Source organism: Manis pentadactyla, chromosome 3, assembly GCF_030020395.1.
Source record: "Manis pentadactyla isolate mManPen7 chromosome 3, mManPen7.hap1, whole genome shotgun sequence".
Lineage (NCBI taxonomy): Eukaryota > Metazoa > Chordata > Mammalia > Pholidota > Manidae > Manis > Manis pentadactyla.
The window spans coordinates 65,572,408-65,596,581 of record NC_080021.1 but is presented as its reverse complement, the minus strand read 5'-3'; the positions used below and the strand labels follow the sequence as shown (position 1 = coordinate 65,596,581).

The window sequence follows — 24,174 nt, the reverse complement described above, 5'->3', positions numbered from 1 at the left end:
AATTTCAAGGATTCCTTTGAAATATAAACAATAATTGATCTAGTTTAACCTAGTAGAGTACCTTGGAAAAACTTCTTCAGTGAACAAGATTTATTTGCAAAGTGCACATGAAATTTTTGGTATATGACTGTCAGTTTATTTTGCCTACCTGTTCTCCTATATTCACATACATAGGTAAAATTAATCTGTATTGTTATTTTATTTTATAACCCTATTTTTCATAAAAGGGCATACGTAAGAATTAATTTTCTCCTCTGCTTAAATTACCAAAAATTTTCCATTAACGGAGGTGCAAATTAATGACGTTCCATGACAGCTTACCTCCACCTCCATGAAATCAGACGGATCTAGAAAAGCCCTGAGCCTAATGCTGGGTCTGTTTCCAAAGTTGCTTAGTTCCCTGGAGCCATGTGGAACAAAGGCTGCCAAACCAGCACCTGTGAGATTTCTCTCTGTTTACAAAGCTTTTGCTCCAGGCAATTATACGTATTCACTCATTCATTGATTCAAGCAAAACCTTTTTTTGCATCTAAATGTACAAAATAGAGATGGTTGAGTGTCAAGGGGGTGTTGATTAAGGCTCTCAGGTTCTCTGCCCTCAAATAGTTCACAGTCTAGAAGTCAAGCAGGTTTGTAAATAAGTGTGGACAGTAATAATAAAATATATGCCAATTAGCAGTTTGCAGCACTCAGTGTGTGAAGAAGAAAATGTTCTTTTTGGGGGAAGCAGATAAAGTCAAATAAATTGACATCTGAATGTACCCAGTGTGCAAAAGGGAGAAGAACACCCTGTGATCAATTCTACATGAAATCAATGGGAAAAATAGGAGTTATATTAATTACATTTATATAATTATACACATTTACATAATCATATTAGCCATAACGGATCATATTTTTTATATATTTAGCTATATCAATTATCAAGCTTCACTTCTTCTGGTCAAAAATACTAAGAAAAGATCATTTTAATGCAAAAATAGGTCAGTGGGATCACTGTGTTAGTTATCCATTGCTGTATAACAAACTACCCCAAAACTTAGTATCTTAAAATAACACACATTTATAATCTCACATAACTTTTAAGAATCAGAAATCTGGGAGCAGTTTATCTAAGCATTACTGGATATTGGGGGCTCTCATGAAGATTTGCCTCAGCTGTCTGTTAGGGTTGCATCATCTGAAGGCTGAACTGGGTCCAGAGAATCCACTTCCAAGAAGGCTCCCTCACATGGAGGGAGGGAGGAAAAGGCTTCAGTTCCTGGCCACATGGGCCTCTCTGCAAGGCTGCCTGAGTGTCCCCACCACATAGCAGCTGGCTTCCCCCAGAATGAGTAATTGATTCAAAAGAGAGCAAGGAGGAAGCCAGAGAGGCTTTTATGACCTAGTATTCACAGTGGCACAGCACTTCTGTTGTTTTCTCTGCTTATGAGAAGTGAGTTACCAAGTCCAGACCATATCCAAGGGAAGGGGTCCATCATCAAGACGCTCCATATCTCAACAGGAAGAATATCAAAGAATGTGTAAACATACTATAAAATCACTATAAGCACATTCAGGAATGGGATACAAAATGTAGAAGTGCTTCTTTATTGATATTTGAAGCACCTTTTAAGATTAATTATAGGAACATTTGTACATGCCATATTACGTATAAATAAAATTATACATGTGGGTATCAAAGAACCCTTATCACAATACTAGTGCAACATAAAGATGATCCTATGGGCTTTTCAAATAATAATAATCATTGACTGAGGGATGAAGAAGGTTGCAAAAGAAAAATATTGGAAGTTCTTAGAAATGTGCAGATGCATCACATTTGAGTTCAAAGGCGATCCTGGAACTGTGGAATGAGATCATCAAACTGAGCACTTGGTGGGTTTTCAAAGATGCTGGGCTTCCATGATGGGCCCTCCTGCCTGTCCCTTGGAACCATCACACATTTTTATTTTGTGACACACACACTTCATTATCTTTGATCATTCAATGCAATATGACACTAATAGGATCACACCTTGTTAGAACTAGAAGAGGTCTTCTCAATTCTTAATTTTGTAAATGAAAAAAATGAGGCTAAGAGGGAGACAACAAGTAAAATCCAGGATGACAGAACTCTCCTGATGGGAACAACCTTAGGAACTTTGAAAGGGGTTGGGTGTTGGGTGTGCCTGTGTGGACTAGCCTGCAGGTGCTAACAAGAACAAAGGCAGGGAGCCTCAGTTCATCCACATGCAGTAACATCACCCTGTGGCGCCATCCTGCAATATCTATACTACCCTGCCACAACAGCAGAGTTGAGTGCATGCCACAGAGACCCTCTAGCCCACAAAGCCGAAAATATTTACTACCTGGTCCTTTACAGACAAAGTTTATTATAGTATTGCTATATTGCCATGGCCATCTGAGTCTAGCTCCCACTTTGGTGATTACTGTTACCCCTAACACAATTACAAACCAGGAAGTTTTTTTTTTCTTTTAAGTATTTAAGCTGCCTGTCCCACCTTCAAAGAAGCCCCAAGTTCCAGAGTCTGTGCCTTTTACTCAGAAAAGAGAGATGCACATGCCATCATTGCCAACTACTCATATACATCCGCTTCTGACCACCAGTTATTTGAACTCTCAGACCCCGCACACTAAGAAGCAGTTGAGTTTAAATGGTTAGAGCCCTTCTTTCCAATATTAACCACAAGCAATTTTCATCCTTGTCACACTTCATTTGTTTGGTGCATATGAACCAAGTGAGCTATAGCAGCACACAAGATGCCGTCCAGCTCAGATAAACAAACATTTACTGAGTGCACATAAAATGCTTGACATTCTGTTTGGCCCTAGAAATATAAACAAGTCACTGTCCTGGCTCTGGAGCAATTTTCCTGTCTAGGTTTTATTCTTCACCTAAAATATCCAACTGGTAATAAAACCTGGTGCCCAGTTTGAACTTTGATAGCCTGTCTCTTCCAACTCAGATCCCATTCTACCCTAGGCTCTTTTAATACTCCCAAACCTGCCTTGCTTCTGCAAAGGAAAAAGATTTCCCTAATTCCTTCCAGCATGGTTTGACATTCTGAGTGAATCACTACCTCATCTTAACCTTATGAATGTGTGTCCATTAAACTAAATTAAGATATAGTAACTCATCCCCTACCCTAAGTCAAATTCGTTTTAATTAAATAACAACTAGTGTTTTTGAAAAACATATGTGTGTGCCTGGCATGTTCAAGATGATACTGTAACAATGGCAAATACTGAGGTAGCATTTACTGAATGTTAGGCACCATTCCATATACTCTCACAGATAAAACTCATTCCATCCAACCCTGTGATGTTAGTCATCACCATCACCCCATTTACAGATGAGGAAAATGGCCCAAGGGCACACAGATGTGCCTGGTACCATGCAGCTAGTGTGTATTGTAGCTCCAGTCTGAATCTAGAAGCTGTGCTCTGACATACTAGATGTCTTTCATATGTTATTTCTGATCATACAATTATGCAAGGAAAGTATTATCATCCCCACTTTACAAATGAGAAAGAACTGAGGCTGAGAGAGGTTTAATAACTTGCCCAAGTGCAGACCAAAGACTGAAGCAGGTATGTGTGACTCAAAATGCCCCACTGGGCTTGGCACTAGTGGCTGTATATAATGATTTACATCAAGTTATTCCTTCATCACAGAGACCTGACAATATAGATCTTGTTATCTCTACTTATAAAAACAAAATTGAGGCTCAAAACTTAACAACTTTCCCAAGACCCCATAGTTAGTAAGCTGTGACTCAAATGCGGTATAACCATTCCCTAATTCCTTCCAGCATGGTTTGACATTCTGAGTGAATCACTACCTCATCTTAACCCTATGAATGGGTTGAAGATCAGGGTTTTCTTCACTATGCCCACTGCCTTCCCATTTTCAAGTAAATATCTATTTGCTGTGCACCCATCACAACCCCAGCTTTAGGCTTCATGGCCTATTACTGAAGATGCAAAGCATCACTGCTCTCAGATCCAGGGAGAGGAGGAAAGCTAGAATATTGGGGATGTGGTTTATAATGGATAGCTGTAATGAACCTTAAGTCATCAGGACAGAATCATCTATACTCAAAATTAGATATTTTCATCAAAATGATTAGAATTAGGTGATGACACATCAAGGGCTAAATCTCCCCATCTAGAACATGAGGTAACACTAAAACTATGGTTTCAAACTGGTCCTATGAGCACAACCTGGGGTGTTTTCTTGGCACCTGTTGGGTGGTGTGCCAGCCTCTTCTGTGGGAACTGCCATGTTTCTGCTGCAGCTCCCTACTCATCACCCATGCAGGACGATTCAGGGTCTTTCTTTCCACAGTAATGGCCCAGTAATGTGTGAACCATGGTCAGCAGCCAGCACAGTGCAAGGGGAACAAAGAAAGTCAATCTATAAACAAAGAGAGGACTGCAGAAAATATGAAGAGAAAAATAGAAAACTGCCCTGTTTCTTAAGACTATTCTTTCGTTTACTTAAGCCAGCCCATGCATGGTGAATTCTACCACCTGCAATCAAACTAGTTATCCCAGGTGCTGAGATGGAGGAATGGATGGGTAGGCAAACAGATAAGGTTTTAGGTCTCACATTCTTATTAGGTTTTGTTATGGGTTGTATTGCAATCCCCCAAATGATATATTTAATTCCAAAACCCAAGTCTTTGTAGAAGTGACTATGGAATAAATTGCAGAAGTTCCAGAATCTCCTGCCTGGCCTTAGTCAATTTACATATAACTAGGTGTTCGCCCACAGCCTCCAGCAGCCTCGGGGCAATGGGTGGAGAGATAACAGCCATTTTCACCTTCCCTCCATTCATGGGATGTAATTGGTCTGACATCTGCCTGTCACCAAGGACCCACCAATAGAGTTCTTCCAGGAAGGGGTGGGCGGCTTGTGGAGAGTGTGCCAGGGGGCAGAGCATTAGCGGTGGTGGAGGAGATGGGTGAGGCCAGGCCTAGCTAGTGCGCTGGAGCAAGCTATGAGTGATAAGCCTTTCTCCCAACCTACTTTTTCCTTGACTTATTTTGGAACACCTTCCCCCACCCCGAGAGCAACAGTGAGCTTATTTGGAAATAGGGTCTTTGCAGATGTCATCAAGTTAAGATGAGGTCATCTGGTTGGGCCCTCATCCAATATAATTATCCTTATAAGAGAAGAAACACAGAAGAGAGGAGAATGGCACATGACAGTGTGGCGGAGATCTACATTCTGCAGCTGCCAGCCAAGGATTATTAGCAGACTTCCAGAAACTAAGAAGAAACAAGGAAGAGCCCCTCAACAGGTTTCAGAGGAGCCCTGCCAAACCCTTGAACTCAGACTTCCAGCCTTCAGAACTGTGAGACAATAAATTTCCAACAGCAGCCTGAAGAAAATACAGGCTTCCAATAAGACGATCCTGATTTGAAAAAAGAAACTGAAAACCACTGAATTCTATATTTTTTAATTTATCTAAAAATTTTACCTATATAAAACATTTCATTCATGGTGAAGCTGAATAAATGAAATCCTGATTTAATTTATAATTTCCCAGTTAATTTATACATATGTGTTGTACTCATATAACTCTTTTAGTAACTTATGCTAAACTGTGTACTTCTCTGTTAATGAAATAAATATTCCATTTTTCCATTTTGGTTAAAAGTCACTTTTCATTTTTAGAATCTGCAAGTATAAGAATAACATATATACGTATTCTATTTAATGGTTTTCTTGCAAAACCCAGCATCTCAGCAAAAGCTACTGAGCATTTCAAATTTCCCATAATTCAAAGGAGGCTCAAGAGATATAGACAGGAGAATACAATGAAAAAACCCCGAAATAATTATTTCAAAAAGCTCTAGAATATCATCTGAAATTTTTATAATAAAAGTAAGCTAACTACCTAGCATTTATAATAAAATGTTCCTTTTAGAGTCTTAGGACACCTGATTTCCCCAACAACATCATGACTAAACATATATAGTGTTGGTGTTTATAATACCTGGCACTGGTGTGATGGTTGTTTTTTTACAATTTTATTGTAAACTTGCAGGTGGCTAGATAATTTTTATCTGTCACATTTTCTACAGAAATTTCCAATTAATCCAATTATATTGCATTTTTCAGTTTTCAAGGAACTTTAAAATTCATGGTCCCACTTGTCCTACAAAACTGTAATGTTTAAATAAGAGAAGGAAAACATCTCTGTTTTACAGCTGAAGAGACTAGGCTAGGAAATCTGTCCCAAGTCATTCAACTAGTAAAAGTAGAAACCAGATCTTCTGACTCTGAATTTAAAAATGTAGTTTTCAAGATACTATGTTGCCTATCTAATGCAGATACATAGTTTAGGTTTTTATTTGGTGGGTTTTTAACTGCAGATTTCACAGTTTCATAAGAAAAATACAGGTATTTATTTTTTAATTCACTTCTCCTTAAGAACTAATAGATGATTTTCTTATCTTGACACGATTTCCTCTAGAAATCTTCATAAACTAAAGAAATTGAAAGATGCAGCCATAGTTTGGTTCTTTGATGCTTTTGTTTCAGAAGTGTTTACCTCAGAGCAGGCCAACCATGGCTCTACAGAGAGTGGATCTGTGCCCATCCAATGAGGGCTCCTCGAGAGGCAATTAGCAGAAGGGCCAGAATTATGACAAAAGTTATGTAAAGCCCCACAAACCTCCTCCTCTCCTTTTTGTCCTCTTGTGGTGAACAGAAGAATGGACAAAAGCTACAAAATCACATGACTACTTCTTCTAAGATGTGGAAAACACACACACACAGAGCATACTAGAATAGGAAAGAGGGAGTTTCTGATTTAATATTTTTGCCCACTGTTGTGTCTGCTTAGGATCAAAATAAGCTACTTGCTCGTTGTCCCTTCTGACATGATAGGCACATTTCCAGAGTGCTGCTAGGATTAGGAGGCTACATTATAGGAATATTGTACTTGTTGATGTTCAAAGAATGGATAATTTTCCCTCCTTCAGGTGTTACAAGCACCTCAAAACTTTCAGCTTCAAATCTCGCAACACATGGTGGCATCAAGATTAAGATGGAGTGTGCCCTTGTCTACGGGTCTCCTGTGCTGCCACCTTCACTGTTCCCAGAAATGCCTCTTGTCTCTCCCGCACAGACCCTCTGGGTGGTGCTCTTGTTAGCCTCCTGTCCAGCCCAGATCTTTGGGTTAAAAGGAAGAAATGAAGAAGCTTCACTGCCCCCTCTCTCATCTTGTTACATATCTATGGAATGGAGACAGGATCATCTAGACTTGAGAAGGAATCGTTGTTTATGAAGGCAATAGAGATTCATAATATTATCCTGATAATTACACATGCTGATCATTACAGGTATTTTTTTGTAAATTGGTGTCATGTGCAGAAGCCCTCAAGAAGCTTTTCTTTTTTTAAATACCATCTCTCTGATGAGGAAACTAAAGATCTTACTCCTATCAGGAATATGTTTTGGAAAGCAAGTATTAATTAAGGCTTACTGAAAGAGACACAATCCAGAATGGGGCATTAGCAGGTGTAAATCTGTGAGCAAAGGGCTATAGAGCTGCAGAAAGTGAGTTACAAAACAAGAAACCTGAAAAAGACACTAGGTTAAATGGATCTCAGTCTCCTCATTTTATAGATGCAGAAATTGAGGTTCCCAGAGAAGTGATTAAAATATATTTAATATTTTTTTAAAAGAATGTGTACTACGGAAAACTACTCAGCAATAGAAAAGAATAAACAACCGATACATGCAATGACATTGATGAATCTCACAGACACAACATTAAATGAGAGAAGGCAGAAACAAAGGGAACACTGTGTAGGATTCAGTTCATAGGAACTTTTGAACAGACAAATCCTATCGAAAGTGAAAACCACTAGAAGGGTGGTTGTCTCTGCGGCCAGGGGACAGGTATTGGGAGGCCCTGAGTGAGAAGGGGCACGAGACAACTTTATGGAGATGGAAATGTTCTAATTGGTGATAGAGTGTGGGTGATGAGGGCATACCATTTTTCAAAACTGTACAGTGAAGACATGTGCCTTTCAATGTACATGAATTTATATCTAAAGAAAAAAAAACTGAAAAAAAAAAATAGAAATCATTCAATGGTGGTGCAGAGAGTACATGGAAGTCTGATGAAATGAGAAGGGCAGAAAGTGAATAATGTTGAAGCAAGTGCTTGGGGGTACAATATACTCTTGTGTTTACTCTGAATACTGTTGAGACCTTTTCCTAAGAAAAACTTGAAAGACGAACATGATGAGCATGAGAAAGTTCAATTCATCTTTGGAAGTGTGAGCTTGTCAGTTACTGCTCAGGTCTCCTGACAAATCCTTTATTTGTCCGAGTTCTCTTAATGTTTTCAGCTCAGGTCCTCTTTCTAGGTCCTCTTCCCTTCTTGAACCTATTTCCCCACCTTCCTAAAGAAAAGAGGAAACGTGAGAGCCAGAGAAGAGCCCACCCAAGCCTCTGCACAGAGCCTCGGAAAAGACTCGCTCCATTGTGGCTGAGCAGTAAAGAGCCAGATTGCCAGGAAACGGTTTCTCCTAGCCACACAGCGTTTCCTCCCAAGAAACACCCCTCCCTAGTCTCATGCCTCTGAGATGGCCAATATCCTTCAAGACGGAAACTGCTGCACTCTTAACAACACAAAACTCAAAAAGATATGTAATGAGACTGCCCACTAAATATATCTGTTATGATACACAAAAATTTTTTTTATCATATTCTTTACCTATTTTTTATTTTAGTCTCAAATCTTAATTTCTTAATTCTTAGAGTTTACAGAATATAAAATATCAAAAGAAATATGATCAGCAACATTTATTTGCAGATAGTATAAAATTTGTCAATGACACGCCAACTTGCATCAATGTAAGGAGCAAAATTACATAAAATGGGGCAGTAGTTACTAGGGTTTTTTTTTCCATTTATTTTACATGCACTACAAAAATGTTTTTAACATCATAATTAAATTGAAGATCCCAGGCCCATAATAAGAGTTTAAAAGAACACACAAACAAATAACACAGATTAAGAGTCCTTTTCCTATTTAGGGGAAAAAGCTATACCATACCAAATGACCTTGAAGCACTTTATGTGAATTACCTCACAAGATGACTTAGGCGATCCATAAAACACACTGTAATTGCACACAGTGCAACTGCAAAAGTACCTTGATAGCACTTGGCCCTTTGTTATTAAAATCCTTCTCCACTAGCAGTTACTGCTTATTGCATAACACCAATAGGTCTTGTAAAACACACATTTACAGGAACCACAACAGCATTACTAAAGATCACATTCCGTTTTATAATTCTACTGTGAACAAAGCAGAGCTACGAAAACCTCAAATCTAAAAGCATCATATCTGATCAGAGAACTTAAAACAAAACTGCATCTGCCACCCCGAATATTGCTTTACAGATCTTCCAAAGAAACAACTCTAATTTACTGAAATACACTTTTTCAAAATATCCATTGGCTTATTCAAGTTCCAAATAATTCAAAGGTTATTTGTAATGTTATCCCTAATTGGGAATATTCATTTATAAGCCAAAGGAAGCTTTTTTTTCTTTCTGATGTGAACTTGAGGAGAATTTCTAAATCCTTTTTCTTCTGCCTACAGGATACCCAAACAAAACCTAAGACACTGAAGGTTCTCCTAAATTTAAAGCCCACTTAAGAGTTCAACAAACTGTGAAACTACCACATTAAGCACACATATTAAAGATATGTACACACATTCACACATGTGTAATCATAAAACCAATCCATATAAAACAATCCAAACCTTAGACAGCAATTTCAAGTTACAGGAAACAAATATATGTTTTCCCCAAGGCAAAGGAAAATATAAGCCTTAAATTTACATTACGCATAGTAGTGTAATTAAGTAACACTGAAGTTTGGCTTTTTCCTCTAGAACTCTACTTTTGATAACTGATACTTCTAAGAAATATATAAATTAGGTTAGGCTGATGGAATACCATAGTACTTGATTCATAACTTTTAAAATCATTAAAAATTGGTACAGAGCTTTTAAGGAATTTCCGGACACTCAGGTTACAACAAAAATAGTAATTACCATTTTAAAAGTAATAACTCTTTCCTAAGGATTGACATTCTGTTTACTTACAGACTGTCCATTTATCCCCCGGGGCTCTTCCATTGAAGACTTCTTCTTCTGAATTATATATGGGCTATTAGCACACACTTCTTCAAAGAGTTCCAACACCCCTGCACCTGTGAAGAATAGAGCATCAAGCAGTCGTATTAATTGTGTGGCATAAAATTAAGAGCTGATTTGTACATACGCGGCTTTCCATTTGCTAGCATGTATACACAAGTCAAGAATGCTTACCTTCACTGAATGAATCTTTAAAATAAATATTATGGGCTCACTGTTTATTGCAATTTACATGAACCTAATGTGGCCAAATTACAGCTCAGTGTGTCTTGCTGTCAGCAGCTGCAGCCCAAAGAAAAAAAAAAAAGAATGGAAAGGCCAGCTACAGGGCTTTCCACATGCATTATATTTGAGCCAACAGCATAAGAGCTTTTCTTTTCTTTTTGAATTCAGTTTCTCCAGGCTATCTATCAATGTCAATTGTACCACAATGCAAAGAGGAAATACTAAAAAAGAAATATGATTGTAGTCTGAGCAAGGATAAAAGAGAAAAATCTAGAGTTGAGTGTTTTTACCCTCAGGGCAAGGATATTATTATACTATTGCTTAGCAAGTTTACATTAGGTCACAGTTTCACAGTTGATCAATTCTGGGCCTTCAGAGACTCAACACCTTCAAGAAGAATGGGGTTTGGGGATACTTGAAGACATGGACAATAAATATAGTATTTTGAAATATATTCTACATTCACCTAGGTTCACAAAAAAAAAACATAGCTAACTAGCTGCCCATTCTCATTTTTTAACTTTCAGAATTAATTTTCATGCCCATGTTTAAATGAGGAACCCAAAAGAGATGCTCAGGTTTTCTTGGTTTTGGCAACGAAGAAATTACTCAACTTGCCTCACATCAACTCCAACACACATATTTAAATACACATGTAATTTCAAGAAAAAAGAACAGACACAATCTTAGTATCACCCAAATAGATACCACAGAACAGGCAACACATAGTACTTTAACTTCAGTATCACTTTTTGTAAAAGTACTTGAACCTCTGCATGTTAGCATGATAGGAAAACCACTGTAGTGGAAGTCAAGAGATCTGAATTTAGGTCCTGACCCTGCCACTAACTAATTGAATGACCTGAGGCAAATAATTTCATTTTTATGAGCCTCAGTTTTATTATTTGTGCAATGGGAGAGTTCAACTAGATATCTTGCAAATTTATATTTCATATTTATAATTTAGTGAATGTATGAATTTATACACATAATTTTCAGGGAAAACTTTCCAAGCATGGATATTTGGGATGTATTTTTTAATGCTGTAGTAGTTTTCAATGACATTTGTTTCACTTACAATTATCAATGCTGGAAATATGCCTTATCCATTTCAACCCAAAAGTGATGCATCTTGGACAATAAGATTCATGAATAACTAGACTCCTAAAATTTGGGGAATCCTTATGAAAGCAGTGTTTTTGTAATTTTAACAAGAAGCAATTTCATAATTTCAGGTTATGAGTAAACAAAAATCATATGGATATATTTACAGTCTCTGCTAATCCAAGAAAATGCAATATATCACTCTGTTTTGAACGGCACAAAATTTCAGGACTGACGCTTAAAATCCAACAGCACTGCTTTTAGAGTATTCCTTCCATAATCAGGGAAGAGATATTATAGGAACTAGGCTTTTTTTGTTGCCTGAGTTATTCTCTTGAAGAACGTTAACTTTTGCAGGCAATAAGGTAGCATTTTAAAATAATGATAATAATCCTGCCTTACATTGGTAAAACACTTTGTAGTTTACAAAGTGCTTTCACATAAACTGCCCATGGTGTACCTATATGCGGTGAGACAAAGTCCAGTCTCATTCCTCACAGAAGGGAGCAGGCTCAAGACAAAGACCCCTCTGATTTCCCCTAAATTCCCATCCTCTCCATACCTGTCCTGAGAACATGTTTTAATCACAATCTGTATATTTGATATTCCAGGATTATTTCCCATGTGTTCCTTTTCCATATTTCCACATTGAACTTACTGAACAGTTTAAGGTATTAAGAATGGTCAAGTTACATGAGCATGAAAGGTATTTCATTTGTAATTTTATTTCTTCTGAAGATGAAACTGTTCTGTACTTAAATACTATGTTTGTTATTTTTTCCTGGCCTAAGAAGAAAAGACTGAGATTACTGAGAAGTCAAAAGAGTCAGCATTCATCTACTTCAGGTAGATGTCTCCACTAAGAAAGACTACCACTCAAAAATAAAAAAATCACAGAGAGCCACGGATTTTATTTACAAATCCTCTACTGCTTGCTAAATCAGCATAGTTGTTTCCAGATTTCAACATGTAAATCCAAACCATGAAATATATGGCTCGACTGGGTCTACTGATATTTAGGAGCCTGGCTCTGGTAAACCTTTAATTCCCTTGCTGGACTTGATCTTTCATGGTTTATAAATAAGCCTGCCCCCATTACAGCACTTATCTAATGGGACTGTAATTATTTCTCTACCTGTCTCCCCCACTAGACTGTAGCTCTAAGAGGGCTAGGATCATGCCTTAGTCTCTTGTTCAGGTCACATATGGCACTCATTAAATATTTTGAATGAATGAATGAGTGAATGTTATTGATTCATGACAATTTTTGAATACACATAAACCCTAAGCTAGAATTAGGTGGTTCAGTTAAATGGTGGTGCTATCAATCCAAATAGTATCCATCAAATTTCTGGTCCTGAACATTTGTTTCAAGTACCCTAAAAAAGGCATTCAAGCAAAAACAGGTTACTTGATTCATATCTCTCTACCTACCTACCTGCCTGTCTATCTACCTATTATGCACATAGGGAGTAGCTATTCGTAAAACTGTATAGACCTACACGTAAGTATATACTGAGTATTCAGAGGTGAACTTCTCAGGAACTTTTTTTATACCAAGGAGAGGTTCCTAGAAAAGAAGCAGCAGAAAAATGTCCAAGGAGGCTAATCTAGGCATAGAATGGTAGGGGGAGATTAACATTGATGGATGGGTCAATCGGATAAGATTTGTTGCAAGAGATTTGTGGACCAGTAGGGGCAGATGCCTTGGTATCAGAGGTGTCCCTACAAGACACAGTGCCAACTCCAGTGGCAGTTACACACTCACACATCTACCCCCAACACTCACCTTGCCAAAGCAGGGAATTGGGTCAATCGCCCCCTTGTGCGTTTACCCCCAAAGGCCAAATCCTTTATTTGTCCACTCCTAAATCAACTATTATGGTACCCTCCAGAAGACAATGCCCTGGGAGTCAAACACCATGGGAAGCCACCCTTTTATTAACCATTGAAGTGTAAGGCTCCCCAGTAAAGAGGCAAGATAAGAGATGTCCTCGGGCTCTGTTGGCCAAGTTCAACATTTTGGAGTCAGTTATCCACTCTGAGAATAAAGGAAAAGCCAGAAAGCCTCTCCTGAAATGTGTTTCACCAGCTCCTTAAGTACGAAGAAAAGATGAACTGAACAAAAATAGTAAGAAAAAACTGCACAGCAGGACACATATTTAGAAGGTGGATACATGTTTAAACACAACCCAGCTCCTCATATTTGCTAACTGCATGAGGCCACTTGAGAAGATGCTCTCCCAAGGCAGACAGTGGTAAACAGCCCCTTCCAAGGCCACTGTAGCTCAAAGGAGACAGGGCAGAGACACCCACAGCTTGGGGTGGCATCAGTCCTGATTTGCTTCATAGCCCCAGCCAGATGCTAAGCCTAGGCATCTGATCTGGTGCTGAGCAGAACTGAGCAGGTGGTAAAGACAGTGGGAGGCAGCCCAGGCAAGGAAGAAACAAGGAGTACTGGTCCTGCTTGAGCTGGTCTTTTCCACACCTGAGGAAACTATGCCTTCTTCAGTCCCAATCCCTTGAACTATCGATGAAACACCACAGGAAAGCCAACTTTGTTAGGTGGCCTTACTAGACATGCGACTAACTGAAGCTTTAGGAACTTCCTTTATGTTTGCAGTCTCCTGGGGGAGTGGGGAAGGAAGGACTAAAATGAGTGTATATCTACTAGCAAATAGACAATGACTGCATGTATACACTGATGAAACAGACTCTTATAGAAAACAGCGAATTGAGGCTACAGTCTGACAAATCTTGCAGTCATACAAAATTCCCTTTGGGGGCCTTGAGGCATTATGAAATCGGGTCCCCAGTGATGACATTATAATTATACCTACAAAGATCAGTGATGTATATTTGAAAGTGATGTTTTATGCCCTATTGCAATGATAAGGTTACTAATTTTTAAAATACAGAATAGTTCTAAATATATAAATTATAATGCATGTGAGACAAAACATCTATTCTGGATATTCCTGTTATAATTCAAACTTCTCCTGGATGCCAATTTTTCTCAAGTCTAGCCCTTGTACTTAGCAAAACAAAACAAAAACTCAAGAGCTCTGAACCTAAAGTTTTCTGGGCTCAGTAGAATCTGTATTCATTCCACATAGATACATCCTGTTCTTTTCCACCATAAGCAAAATCCAGGCAGTTGATGGCAATAGCACCTCATCTTACATGTAAACATTATCTTGCTTTTACTTTAGTTCTAGTTAATCACAAATATCCTGGCCACTGTCTGAATAAAAGATTGGGAGCAGAGAGGTTGGAAAAAGTGTGTAAGTTACAGGGCCATGAAGTAGATAGAGAAAGGGTCTAGTCCAGCAGACTCTTGGGACAGACTTTCTAGATCGAAGAAAAGTAAAGTGGGGTAGAGATGTGGACTAATATGATTGGGAAGAAAATAATATTTTTAAAAATCTTATACATCATGTATATTTTAATTTTCCTGCAGGTTTTGAAATATGGGTTACATTTTAGATGACACATAAATCATCTCTAATGAACCAGAGACCCATCAGACACTGTTAATAACTTGTGGCTCCTTGGATGAAAGAGTATTTTCATTACAACACACCATCACTTTAATTTTTGCCTTCTCTCCAAGTGTTGAGTTTTCTAACATTCCTGAGAAGCAGAAGGAAACTAGCTGTTGAACATTGCTTTCTAGAAAAGAAAAGGGCTATTCTAAGGTATGTCCCCAGAAGACTACAACTACAGATTGAATAAACATATCAAATCAAGGGGTCTTTAAGAAAATTTACAAACAGAAGCCTGCAGTGAAATGAACCATTGGATAAATGACCTCCAGAGACCCATTCAACTCACTATTCCACAGCTCCAGAAGCCACAAGACTTGATGTCTCACTGCCACCTCTTCTTCGCTTTCCTCACCTTCGTAAGAAATGTGGGTATATCAAGGAAGCAGAGATTGGGCATATTCAGTAGAGTCAGATTCAGAAACCAGATACTCATTGATCTTCCAAATTGCCAAGGAGCATGTCCCAACCACTGAAGCAATTAATGAAAAACGAGTGTAGCTCTATGTTGGTGAAAGTCTTCTACAGCAGGAGATGTAGAAATAAATGTCTATGCCAATTTGCTTTTATAGCATTTCCACTTTTATAGCATTTACTGCTATTTCTGTTTTTAACTTTTAAGTATGAAGCCTGTCTATTCTCCATGGAACTTCTAAATAAATATGACCAGATTTCTTCTACCATATGTGACTTCCTTCTAACTTCATGAAGAATGAAAGGGGACAAAGGAGCTGAGACTAATTAGGAAATTGATGACATGTTTATTCAGTAACTAACGTCTAACTCAAACTACACTTTTAAGAGCATTAGACCTACATATTATTTTAATGTAGCACTTACTACCTTAGTAATATTAAGAAAACACTAAAGAAACACACCAATAATCCCATTAAGCCAACCTCTCTGTTTGCATACATAATTTTACATAGCTGTAATCACAGTGAATTTTGATGCTTCTGTTTTCCTGGTTTCTCTGAATATTGTTCCATCAGCATTTCATGTCAGTGCATCCTTATCATTTGTTAATGCCCATGCAATTAATATTTCATCAGGGAGATATTCCTATAAAGCAGGACATTTGAGGGTTTTTCGCTCTTGCACTGTAGCATATAACACCTCAATATTTTCACTCATCAAATTTTCCTTTTTTTAAATTATTTCTGTAAGGATAAATTCTAAACAGTATAACTAGAGGATCAAAAGATATCATAGCTGAAAACAGTAATTCTTGGAAAGTGAGGTCCCTTCACTTACTCAGATTTTTCTTGCAAGAACACCAGCTCTAGTAAAAGGATGAAACACAGAAGGCATGTTTTAAAAGTATTCAGATGAAATTGCTATAGAGGAACCTGTACTCTTGACAGCTCTCATGAACCTCCCTATATCAGAGGTTACCAAACCTTTGTGTACATGGCAAACTTCTGAATATTAACATTCGTATTAGTATCAATGGTCTCGTTAGAGATCACGGCTAGACATTTGAAAACCTTTACTAAATCACTGGCGTAGACAGTCATTATCACACTAAAAGAATGAACAGTTATCACACACTCCTCACTTGCTCTTTCTTCCACTTAACTCTGTTCTTCGAATGGAATCTGCTCTCATGGACTCAAGATGAAAAGTCCAGCCTCATTCCAGTAACCACGGGATTTTTAACCATCACCTTCCTCACTTTCTCCCCTTCACTTTCAGCAAGGTGAATCACCACGCCACAGGACACAGTGGTTGAGTCTGCAATTTCTACTTAGTAAAAGTAAGTATCACGTAAAAGTAAGTCTTACCCATTGATAATGATTGGCGGCACACCCATGAGGGATTTGGGAACAATGGTGTGCTGCAGCACGTTGCCTGAGAACCACAGGCCTATAAATCTTACATGTGAAAAGGACATTCAGGCACCTGAGAAAACACACTAAAACATAATCATATATGATAAATTTATCTGAAGTTTCACCAGGCTTGTGTGTCCATTCTGTTGCGTCTACTGAGTTTAGGACATTGCCAGGCCTCCACAGATGCTGTTGGTAGTACAGTGTATCATAGAAACAGTTTATCAGCCTGCTGAGAGTATAGTTTCAGCTTTAAAATCACTTACGCTAGAGAACAACTGGTAGCAAACTTAAACTGGTTCCATTCAGTGATTATATTTTCTGCTGCCTAAACTAAGCAAATATAACCAAGTGATGACTTTTTTTACTTCATTCAAAAGACAAAGAGGAGATACGAAATATCAGCTCTTTTTATATAGAAAGACCTACCATGAAACGTCTTCTTAGATGTTAAAAATATACCACAACAACTCATCCATAGGGATGGAAAGGAGGACGGTGGTTTCCTGGAGCGAGGGATTGTTGGGGTGTGGAGGATGGTTGATGGGTCACAGAGGGATATGTGGGAACTTTTGGGGGTGTTAGAAATGTTCTGTATCTTAATGGTAGTAGTTACACAGGCATACATAATTATCAACCCATTGAATTTTACACTTAATAAAGTTGATTTATTTTTAATGTGCCACAATTCACATTTCCCACCAATTGTCAACCTCTTTTCTTTTCAGTACCATCAAGGAAGTAACAAATGGTTTTGACAGTGAGTGTTTTCTTCATTGGAAATAATAGTCTTTGCCCCTCTAAATCAAGCATGTTAGTACTGAGCTTTGCTTAGATGTTTATCCACCAATACTCCTCTTAAACACAGGTGACATTTATTCCTACTTGAGAAAATCATGTGGGTTCAACAACCAATAATGTTCATTTTTAGGTGTAAAAGTGAAGAATGGTCTTAAAAACATACCCTTGGTTTAAGAGGTAAGGATTAGAAGGTATATAATGTTCTTTAATATTAAGGTTTAATTGCTATGCCAATAATTGATTATGATCCTGGTAGTTTTAATTTGTAGACTTGAATCAGAATGGTAAATGGTAGTCTGGTTTTCATAATACCCTGGGTCAAATTCATAAGTACCTACACTATGCTAGCCCACAATAAGTTCAGTTGTCAAGAATAAAGAAGCAGTTTTATTTCTAAAAATTAGATGGAAATGTATTATTTCTCAGACACACCATTTCTGCTAAAATTCAAAGACAATTTTAACTATGGATATAGATATAGACTTCAATGTCCTTCGATGTCCAGCTTAGGTATCATATTTAGTACATGGGACCCAAGTTCATCATTAGACCTTTGAATTAATAAATATATGTGCAGTTTAGGAGAAACTAGAGAAGAAATGCCTCCCTGCTCTGCTCCAACACCTTACCCCTTATCCTTGACAATCACAGCTAAAGTTTAGCAAAGCCATTTCCTCATTTCCTGGATGCTGACTCTTTTACTTGCTCCCAACCAGAGTAAAGATTGATTGATGGAACAAGACATCAGGACTGCAGTCTCAGAGGCCAGAGCACCAAAAATAAAGACAGTACTGGAGAAAGCATTTAGCTGTTAGAAAAGAGACACTGACTCAGATTTCTTTGAATTTTACTGTTTTCTTAAAATCAAAGGACAACTTACATAGGGCAAAATGAGAAACATTTCAGAAATCCATTTTCCCTCACTTCCATAAGAAAATAGTTAATGGGTGAGATAACCTGATAAGAATATGCCTGGTATGTGATGTTGTAATAGGGCCACAAAAGGAAGGTGGGGAATCCAATTTCCATATAGGTCAGAAATCACCCAAAACAGCCTTTACAGATAGCCAATCTGCTTCTGGTCAGTTGCCATGGTTCTGCATGACCAATCTGGGGACAGAAATTCACCACCTTGGCAAGCCACCTGGTCCATAGCTGGGAAGTTTAAGCTTTAAGAGGTTTCCCTTACACTGACCTGAAATAGACCCACCAGAGCCCTCATCTATAGAGCCAAATTTTCTTCTGCACCAATATAAATATATTTCAACACTCTATATGAAAGAGTCCTTGAAACATTTAAGATTATGATGACATCCCCTAAGGACTCTCCTTTCTAGGCCCCAAATGCCTTTTTTAGAATGAGCTATTTAACTTTCTCATCCCCCTCGACAGGACATGCCTGTTCATCAGTGGCTTCAGGATCTGAATGAACACCACTGGCACTTACTGAGCTTAGGGATACCCAAACTCTTTTGCAAATGACCTGTTTTCAAGTCATAATCCCTCTGTTCTCTATTTGAAGAACTGATCTATCCCTACAAAATTCTCTTTTTGTTAGTTTCTGCCTGTCAGTCAAGCTCACTCAAATTTTCTTTTTGACTCATGATTGTGTCAGCCAATGACTGAGATATCCATTCCAGCTTTATATATATAATATGTCAACCTGAAAACCATTCCTTTAGCTTTCTTCTTTCAAGTCACTAATAGAAATGATAAAGGGGAGAAAGCCAAAAACAGAGCTAGTCCTGATCAGTCAAAGGGTAGAGAAAAGACAACTAAAAATTTAGAGCATAGGGATTAGAGTAGGTAACTCTGGTACTTTCTGTAATCTCAAAAATTAATTAACCTCTCTGAGCCTGTTTCTTCATCTGTACAGTGACATTAATACCATCTAATAGGATAGATATGATTACAAATGTATTCTGCACATAGTACAAAAAATGTGTGTTGAGCAGATGATAAGTATTTTGTAAAGGATGGAAGGTCATATAATTATAATGCAATACGCTTATAATTGTCTCTAGTTTTTACATCCAAAAATTATGTAAGTAAATTGCTTAAGGATAATTGGACACTTTTAGAAGCTGCATTTCAGGTTACAAAGATAACAATTAGTAAAACGATACTGCTATTGCAGTGTGCCCTCTCTTTAATTACCTTCCTTGATCATTTTGACTTTTTTAATAGGCTAAATAATCCCACTAATAGATTTTTTCATAGTTCTTATTTTGTAACTCAATTAGCACTTTCCTCTGCCTGTTCTCTAAGATCTTCACATGTTCCAAATGGTGCAGCTTGTCAGATTGTGCTCTCTCTCCCCAGCAGGGAAAAAGTCTGACTTAGTCTGATTTGATCTGAAATCCAAGCCCTCTCCAATCTGGCCCCAGCTATCAGAACTGCACATCTCAAGTCTCTCCTGCTCACCTTCCAGCTGTGCCAGTACCAACAACTCTGCCTGGAGGACACATTTCCACGCAGACTCCTACATAGACTTCAAGGCTTATCTAGTCCTCTCCTCCAGGAAGCCTTGCACACCTGTGTTTTTCCCCATCAGAGCACTAGTCACATTATGTGACAGTCATCCACCAGCCTGCTCCTTCAGGGCAGAAATCATTTTTATCCATGTAACAAGATGCTTGGTTCATGGCACATTTCCCCAGTGTTGGCTGAATGAACACAGAGCTTGAGACACAGGACACTTGGGGTCTCTGGACAGAGTTAGAAGAATGCCTTCCTTGGTCTACAAGGGCATCCTGTGCCTACATTATTCTTGCTCCAATCCTCTGCACTGTGTAGACACCTTACTACTGATTCGTTTGAATATATAATCAATTAACATTTCTTAACAGGTTTGAGTCCTTCTCCCACCTAAACTCTTGAGTTTTATGAATTGACTTCCCTGGTAGCATTAGTCAGTCTAGTTACCAGAACAACAATGTTAGCTGGGTCTTAATTAACCTAAAGAAAACAATGAAAATTGTTTATACTATATGCATTCCTGCCTCCTCACCAAAGGTAAAGCAGAGATCCTATTTATTTTTCCTTACCTTCTTAGTTATTCATAGAAAAAAATTATGCTTCCCTCTTGTTGACCCTTCCAATTTATCTCCTACTTTTCTAACTGGCCTCTTTGATTTGCTCCAACCAACTAACGATTGCCAAAGGAAGGAACTCCGGGGATAGAAAACTAAATATAAGTATCTGCTTGCCCCAACTGTTCCCCAAATGTTTCCCATTACTGGAGCTCGGAGGGTAAGCACACGTCCAAGACAGCAATCACAACATCAAATAAGGCCAAGATGACCCTCGCTCCGTCCCCCGACGTCTCAATCAGTCACCACCTCCCGGAAGAAAAACAAGCCTCCCTCAGACACATCCCTCCACGTGCAGCGCCCGAACGCTGCCAGGCAAAGGGCGACGCCAGTCTCCCCGCGGCCGGCGCGGACGCGCGGCCCCCAGGGTCGCGCGCGCCGCCGCGCCCTTCCAGGTGGCTCTGCGTACCTGGCGGCGGGGCCCACGCCGAGAAGGCGGCCTGCGGGCGGCGGGCGCGCTGGGCGGCGGCGGCGCGCGCCCCGGGGTCGGCGCCCCACGGCGGCTGCGTCCCCCCTCTGCCGCTCCCTGGGCACCAATCGCCGCGCTCCGGCCCGGGTGGGGCCGCGGGCGTCAGGAGCAACGGGCTCTCCACTCCGAGGCCGCTGCCTAGGAGCAGAAGGGTCAGATTTAGTTTCACAAGGAAGTCTCTTCGTCACCGCAACCCAACTGGAGGCCAAGGCCGGCCGGGCGGCCCGCGCAGGGGCGGGAGCGCGGCCGCCGCGGGCGAAGGTGGAAGAGAGTGCGCGAGGGGAGGGTGGCCGGCGACAGGGTCCCGGCGGCTGAACTTACTCGTGTCACAGCTTCGGCGACGCGGGGCTGAGGAACCGGTTCTTCCAAAAACAGACCGAAAATGGGTAACGGAGAGGCCAGGGCAGCGCTAAGAGGGCTTGTCTCTGTGTTTAGGGCAAAAACTGTTCTGGCTTCCAGTAATTCGAGCCAATGGTGGCTTTTTCTTTCTTTCCTTCTAAATGCGCCTGTGCCTCCGGGCTGAGGGGCGCCTGTCGCGCGGCTCTGAGTGCGCAGCGACACCAGGGCCTGCCTGCACTGGCGAGGCGAGTCCTCTGCGCAGCACCCGCGTCTTCCCAGTACCCCGGGCCCGACCCCCGGTTCCTGACCCAGGCCCCGATTCCCCCAGCGCCCGAGCGGAGCCTGGGCTTGGTGCCCACGCCCCGCGGGGTGTCTAGGACTCCTCCCCCCTGCAGTGTGAAAACTGAAGGAGAGGATTCCTGGTGGGGTTTGCTCTGTCAACATGGGGTGGATTGGGGGGGGCTAGGTGTGCAAGAGGTGGACCTGAAGGGAAGAGTTAGAGTTAGGAAGTTAGGAAGGGAAGGGATAGAGTGACACGGTGGTTTTTTTTTTTCTGGTCGGGTGGAGAGGATTTAAAGGAACAAGCAGACTGAAATGTATTAAACCTTGGGGGATTCAGATAATTCTGTGAGTGTTCTTAAAGGTTTGTATTCTAACTTCTTATAGATAGGGAAACTGAGGCAAGGGGCGGTAAGTGATTACCCAAAATAATGCAGGGGAGACTGAAATAAATGTCCCTGTCTAGCCTGGTATCCTTTCTACTAAGTTCTTTGCCTTCCTTTCTTTGCATCACTGGACCCTTAGGAGGGCAGGGACAAGTTTCTGTAACCCCAAAGTCCCTCTGCATTCTGTGACTTATGGAGGCTAGAGACTCTTGATTCAACCTGTAAGGAATTTGAGCTTTGGATGAAGCATCCACTACCGGCCAGTAATCTGAGATACTCCTCTTTGGGAACTTCCTCTTACTTGATTAGGGAATCCAATCACAAGCAGTGAAAGATATGCAAATACTTGATGATTTGCTCTTATGAGGACTCTTTGCTTCTCGGTGAGCATTACAAGGTTTGCAGTTCTCTCTCCCTTTCAAGTAAAATCCCATCCCCATTCCCACTCAGTTATTCACATCAAATAAGATAAAGTAAGCAAAAGGGCCTCCAAAAGTACAAAGCATGCATGAATTAATTGCATTATTGCACACTTTCAAAATTGTCTAGATTCACACACTTGGCTATCATTTGTATCAGTCATCGCATACCTGTTGACTTGTACTAGATACTATGAAGTTTGAGTCAGAACAATGACACCTAATCCTTCACCTTCAAAGACCACAGATCATAGATTCTGAGATAAGACCAACACAGAGGAAATGATTAGAAATTTACACAAAGACTGATTTTTGGCCCTAAACTGCTGGAGGTGTATATGTATGCAGACTCAGAAACTTTCCAAAATAGACCATAGAAGGTAAAGAGGACTTCTTGTAGAAGTCAATGCATCAATAAATTATATTAACCCAATAACACCCCAATACCTTATCCAAACAGAAGTATTAAGCAAATTAGCCAGCTGATGATGATGGCTTTGCCTTTTTGAATCCATTGCTTATTCTTTCTACCCATTTGTAAGTATAAAGAATTTCCATAAAATAAAAAAAAATAGCAAACCCTGGGTCTTTTAGAGCTTAGGTACTCAGAAGTTTTATTTAAGGAGGGAGCAACAATAACCCAAAACTACTAATTTAAGTGTCTGGTAAGAGCTCACCAAAGGCAATGAAAGTTTCTCTTGTTAAAGACTATAGGCATGACATTTATTTAAAAATCATATTTTAAAAATTAGTCTTTACAATTCAGAAGTAACACATAATCTAAATATTTTTATGTATTAATACAGGGAGTTCTGTTGATCCTTGTTCCTGGTATTTCTTAAAAATATAATAGAAAAACTCTCAACCCAAATATCCTATCATTTTATTTTTTTAACTTCTCAAAACCTAGATCCATATGGTCTTTGGATAAAAACATAAATCTTGAGCCAGTTTCTGAATTTGAAGACACGGAGAATTATTTCATTATTGTTCTCTCAGAAATGCCATGTGTTTAAAATATTGGCAGTACTAGATTCAGAAGATAGGGTCATAATCAGAATTTTCTATTAAGGAAAATTGTTATTTGGGCAAAGTACATTTCTTTTAGCACAGTATACAAATTCTTCATATTCTCCAAAACAGGAGGAGCAGGAGCCAATTTATCGAGTATAATATATTCCAGACCCTTGCTGGAGTAAACACTGCTCTTGAGCCCCTTAGATGCACAGCCAATAGGGAGCTGTTGACTACTTGAGGTTTTTACACATCTCTCAGCCAAATCAGAAATCCAAATCCCAAATCAGTCACAGGCACACGGTGTGGATTTACAGTCCTGCCTAGGCATAGGGTCACAATCTGCAAATACATTATACCACCCAAGATAGGTTTATTTTTCACACAAAATATACTAATTTTTTTGTTTGACATGAATGCAAGTAGGAATAAAATTTTGTATAAAAATTGAAATGTCCTTTTCAACACCA

At 39.4% G+C, this 24,174-nt stretch overlaps 1 protein-coding gene across 5 annotated transcripts in view; it reads right to left on the bottom strand.

Moving 5' to 3' along the window:
• The window catches only part of EYA1 (EYA transcriptional coactivator and phosphatase 1), a 346,202-nt gene extending 324,324 nt beyond the window's left edge, over nt 1-21,878 (bottom strand). For 2 of the 5 annotated variants that reach the window (XM_057497982.1, XM_057497984.1), the window contains exons 1-2: nt 21,208-21,417; nt 10,149-10,255 (exon numbers count right to left, since the gene is read on the bottom strand). In XM_057497982.1, coding sequence (XP_057353965.1) covers nt 10,149-10,181 — 33 coding nt within the window. In that variant the 5' untranslated portion in view covers nt 10,182-10,255; nt 21,208-21,417. Of the gene's footprint in view, nt 1-10,148; nt 10,256-21,207; nt 21,418-21,588 lie in introns of those variants that run through there. The other 3 variants (XM_057497983.1, XM_057497985.1, XM_057497986.1) reach the window with 3 other exon arrangements.
• Nucleotides 21,879-24,174: the final 2,296 nt, after the last annotated feature.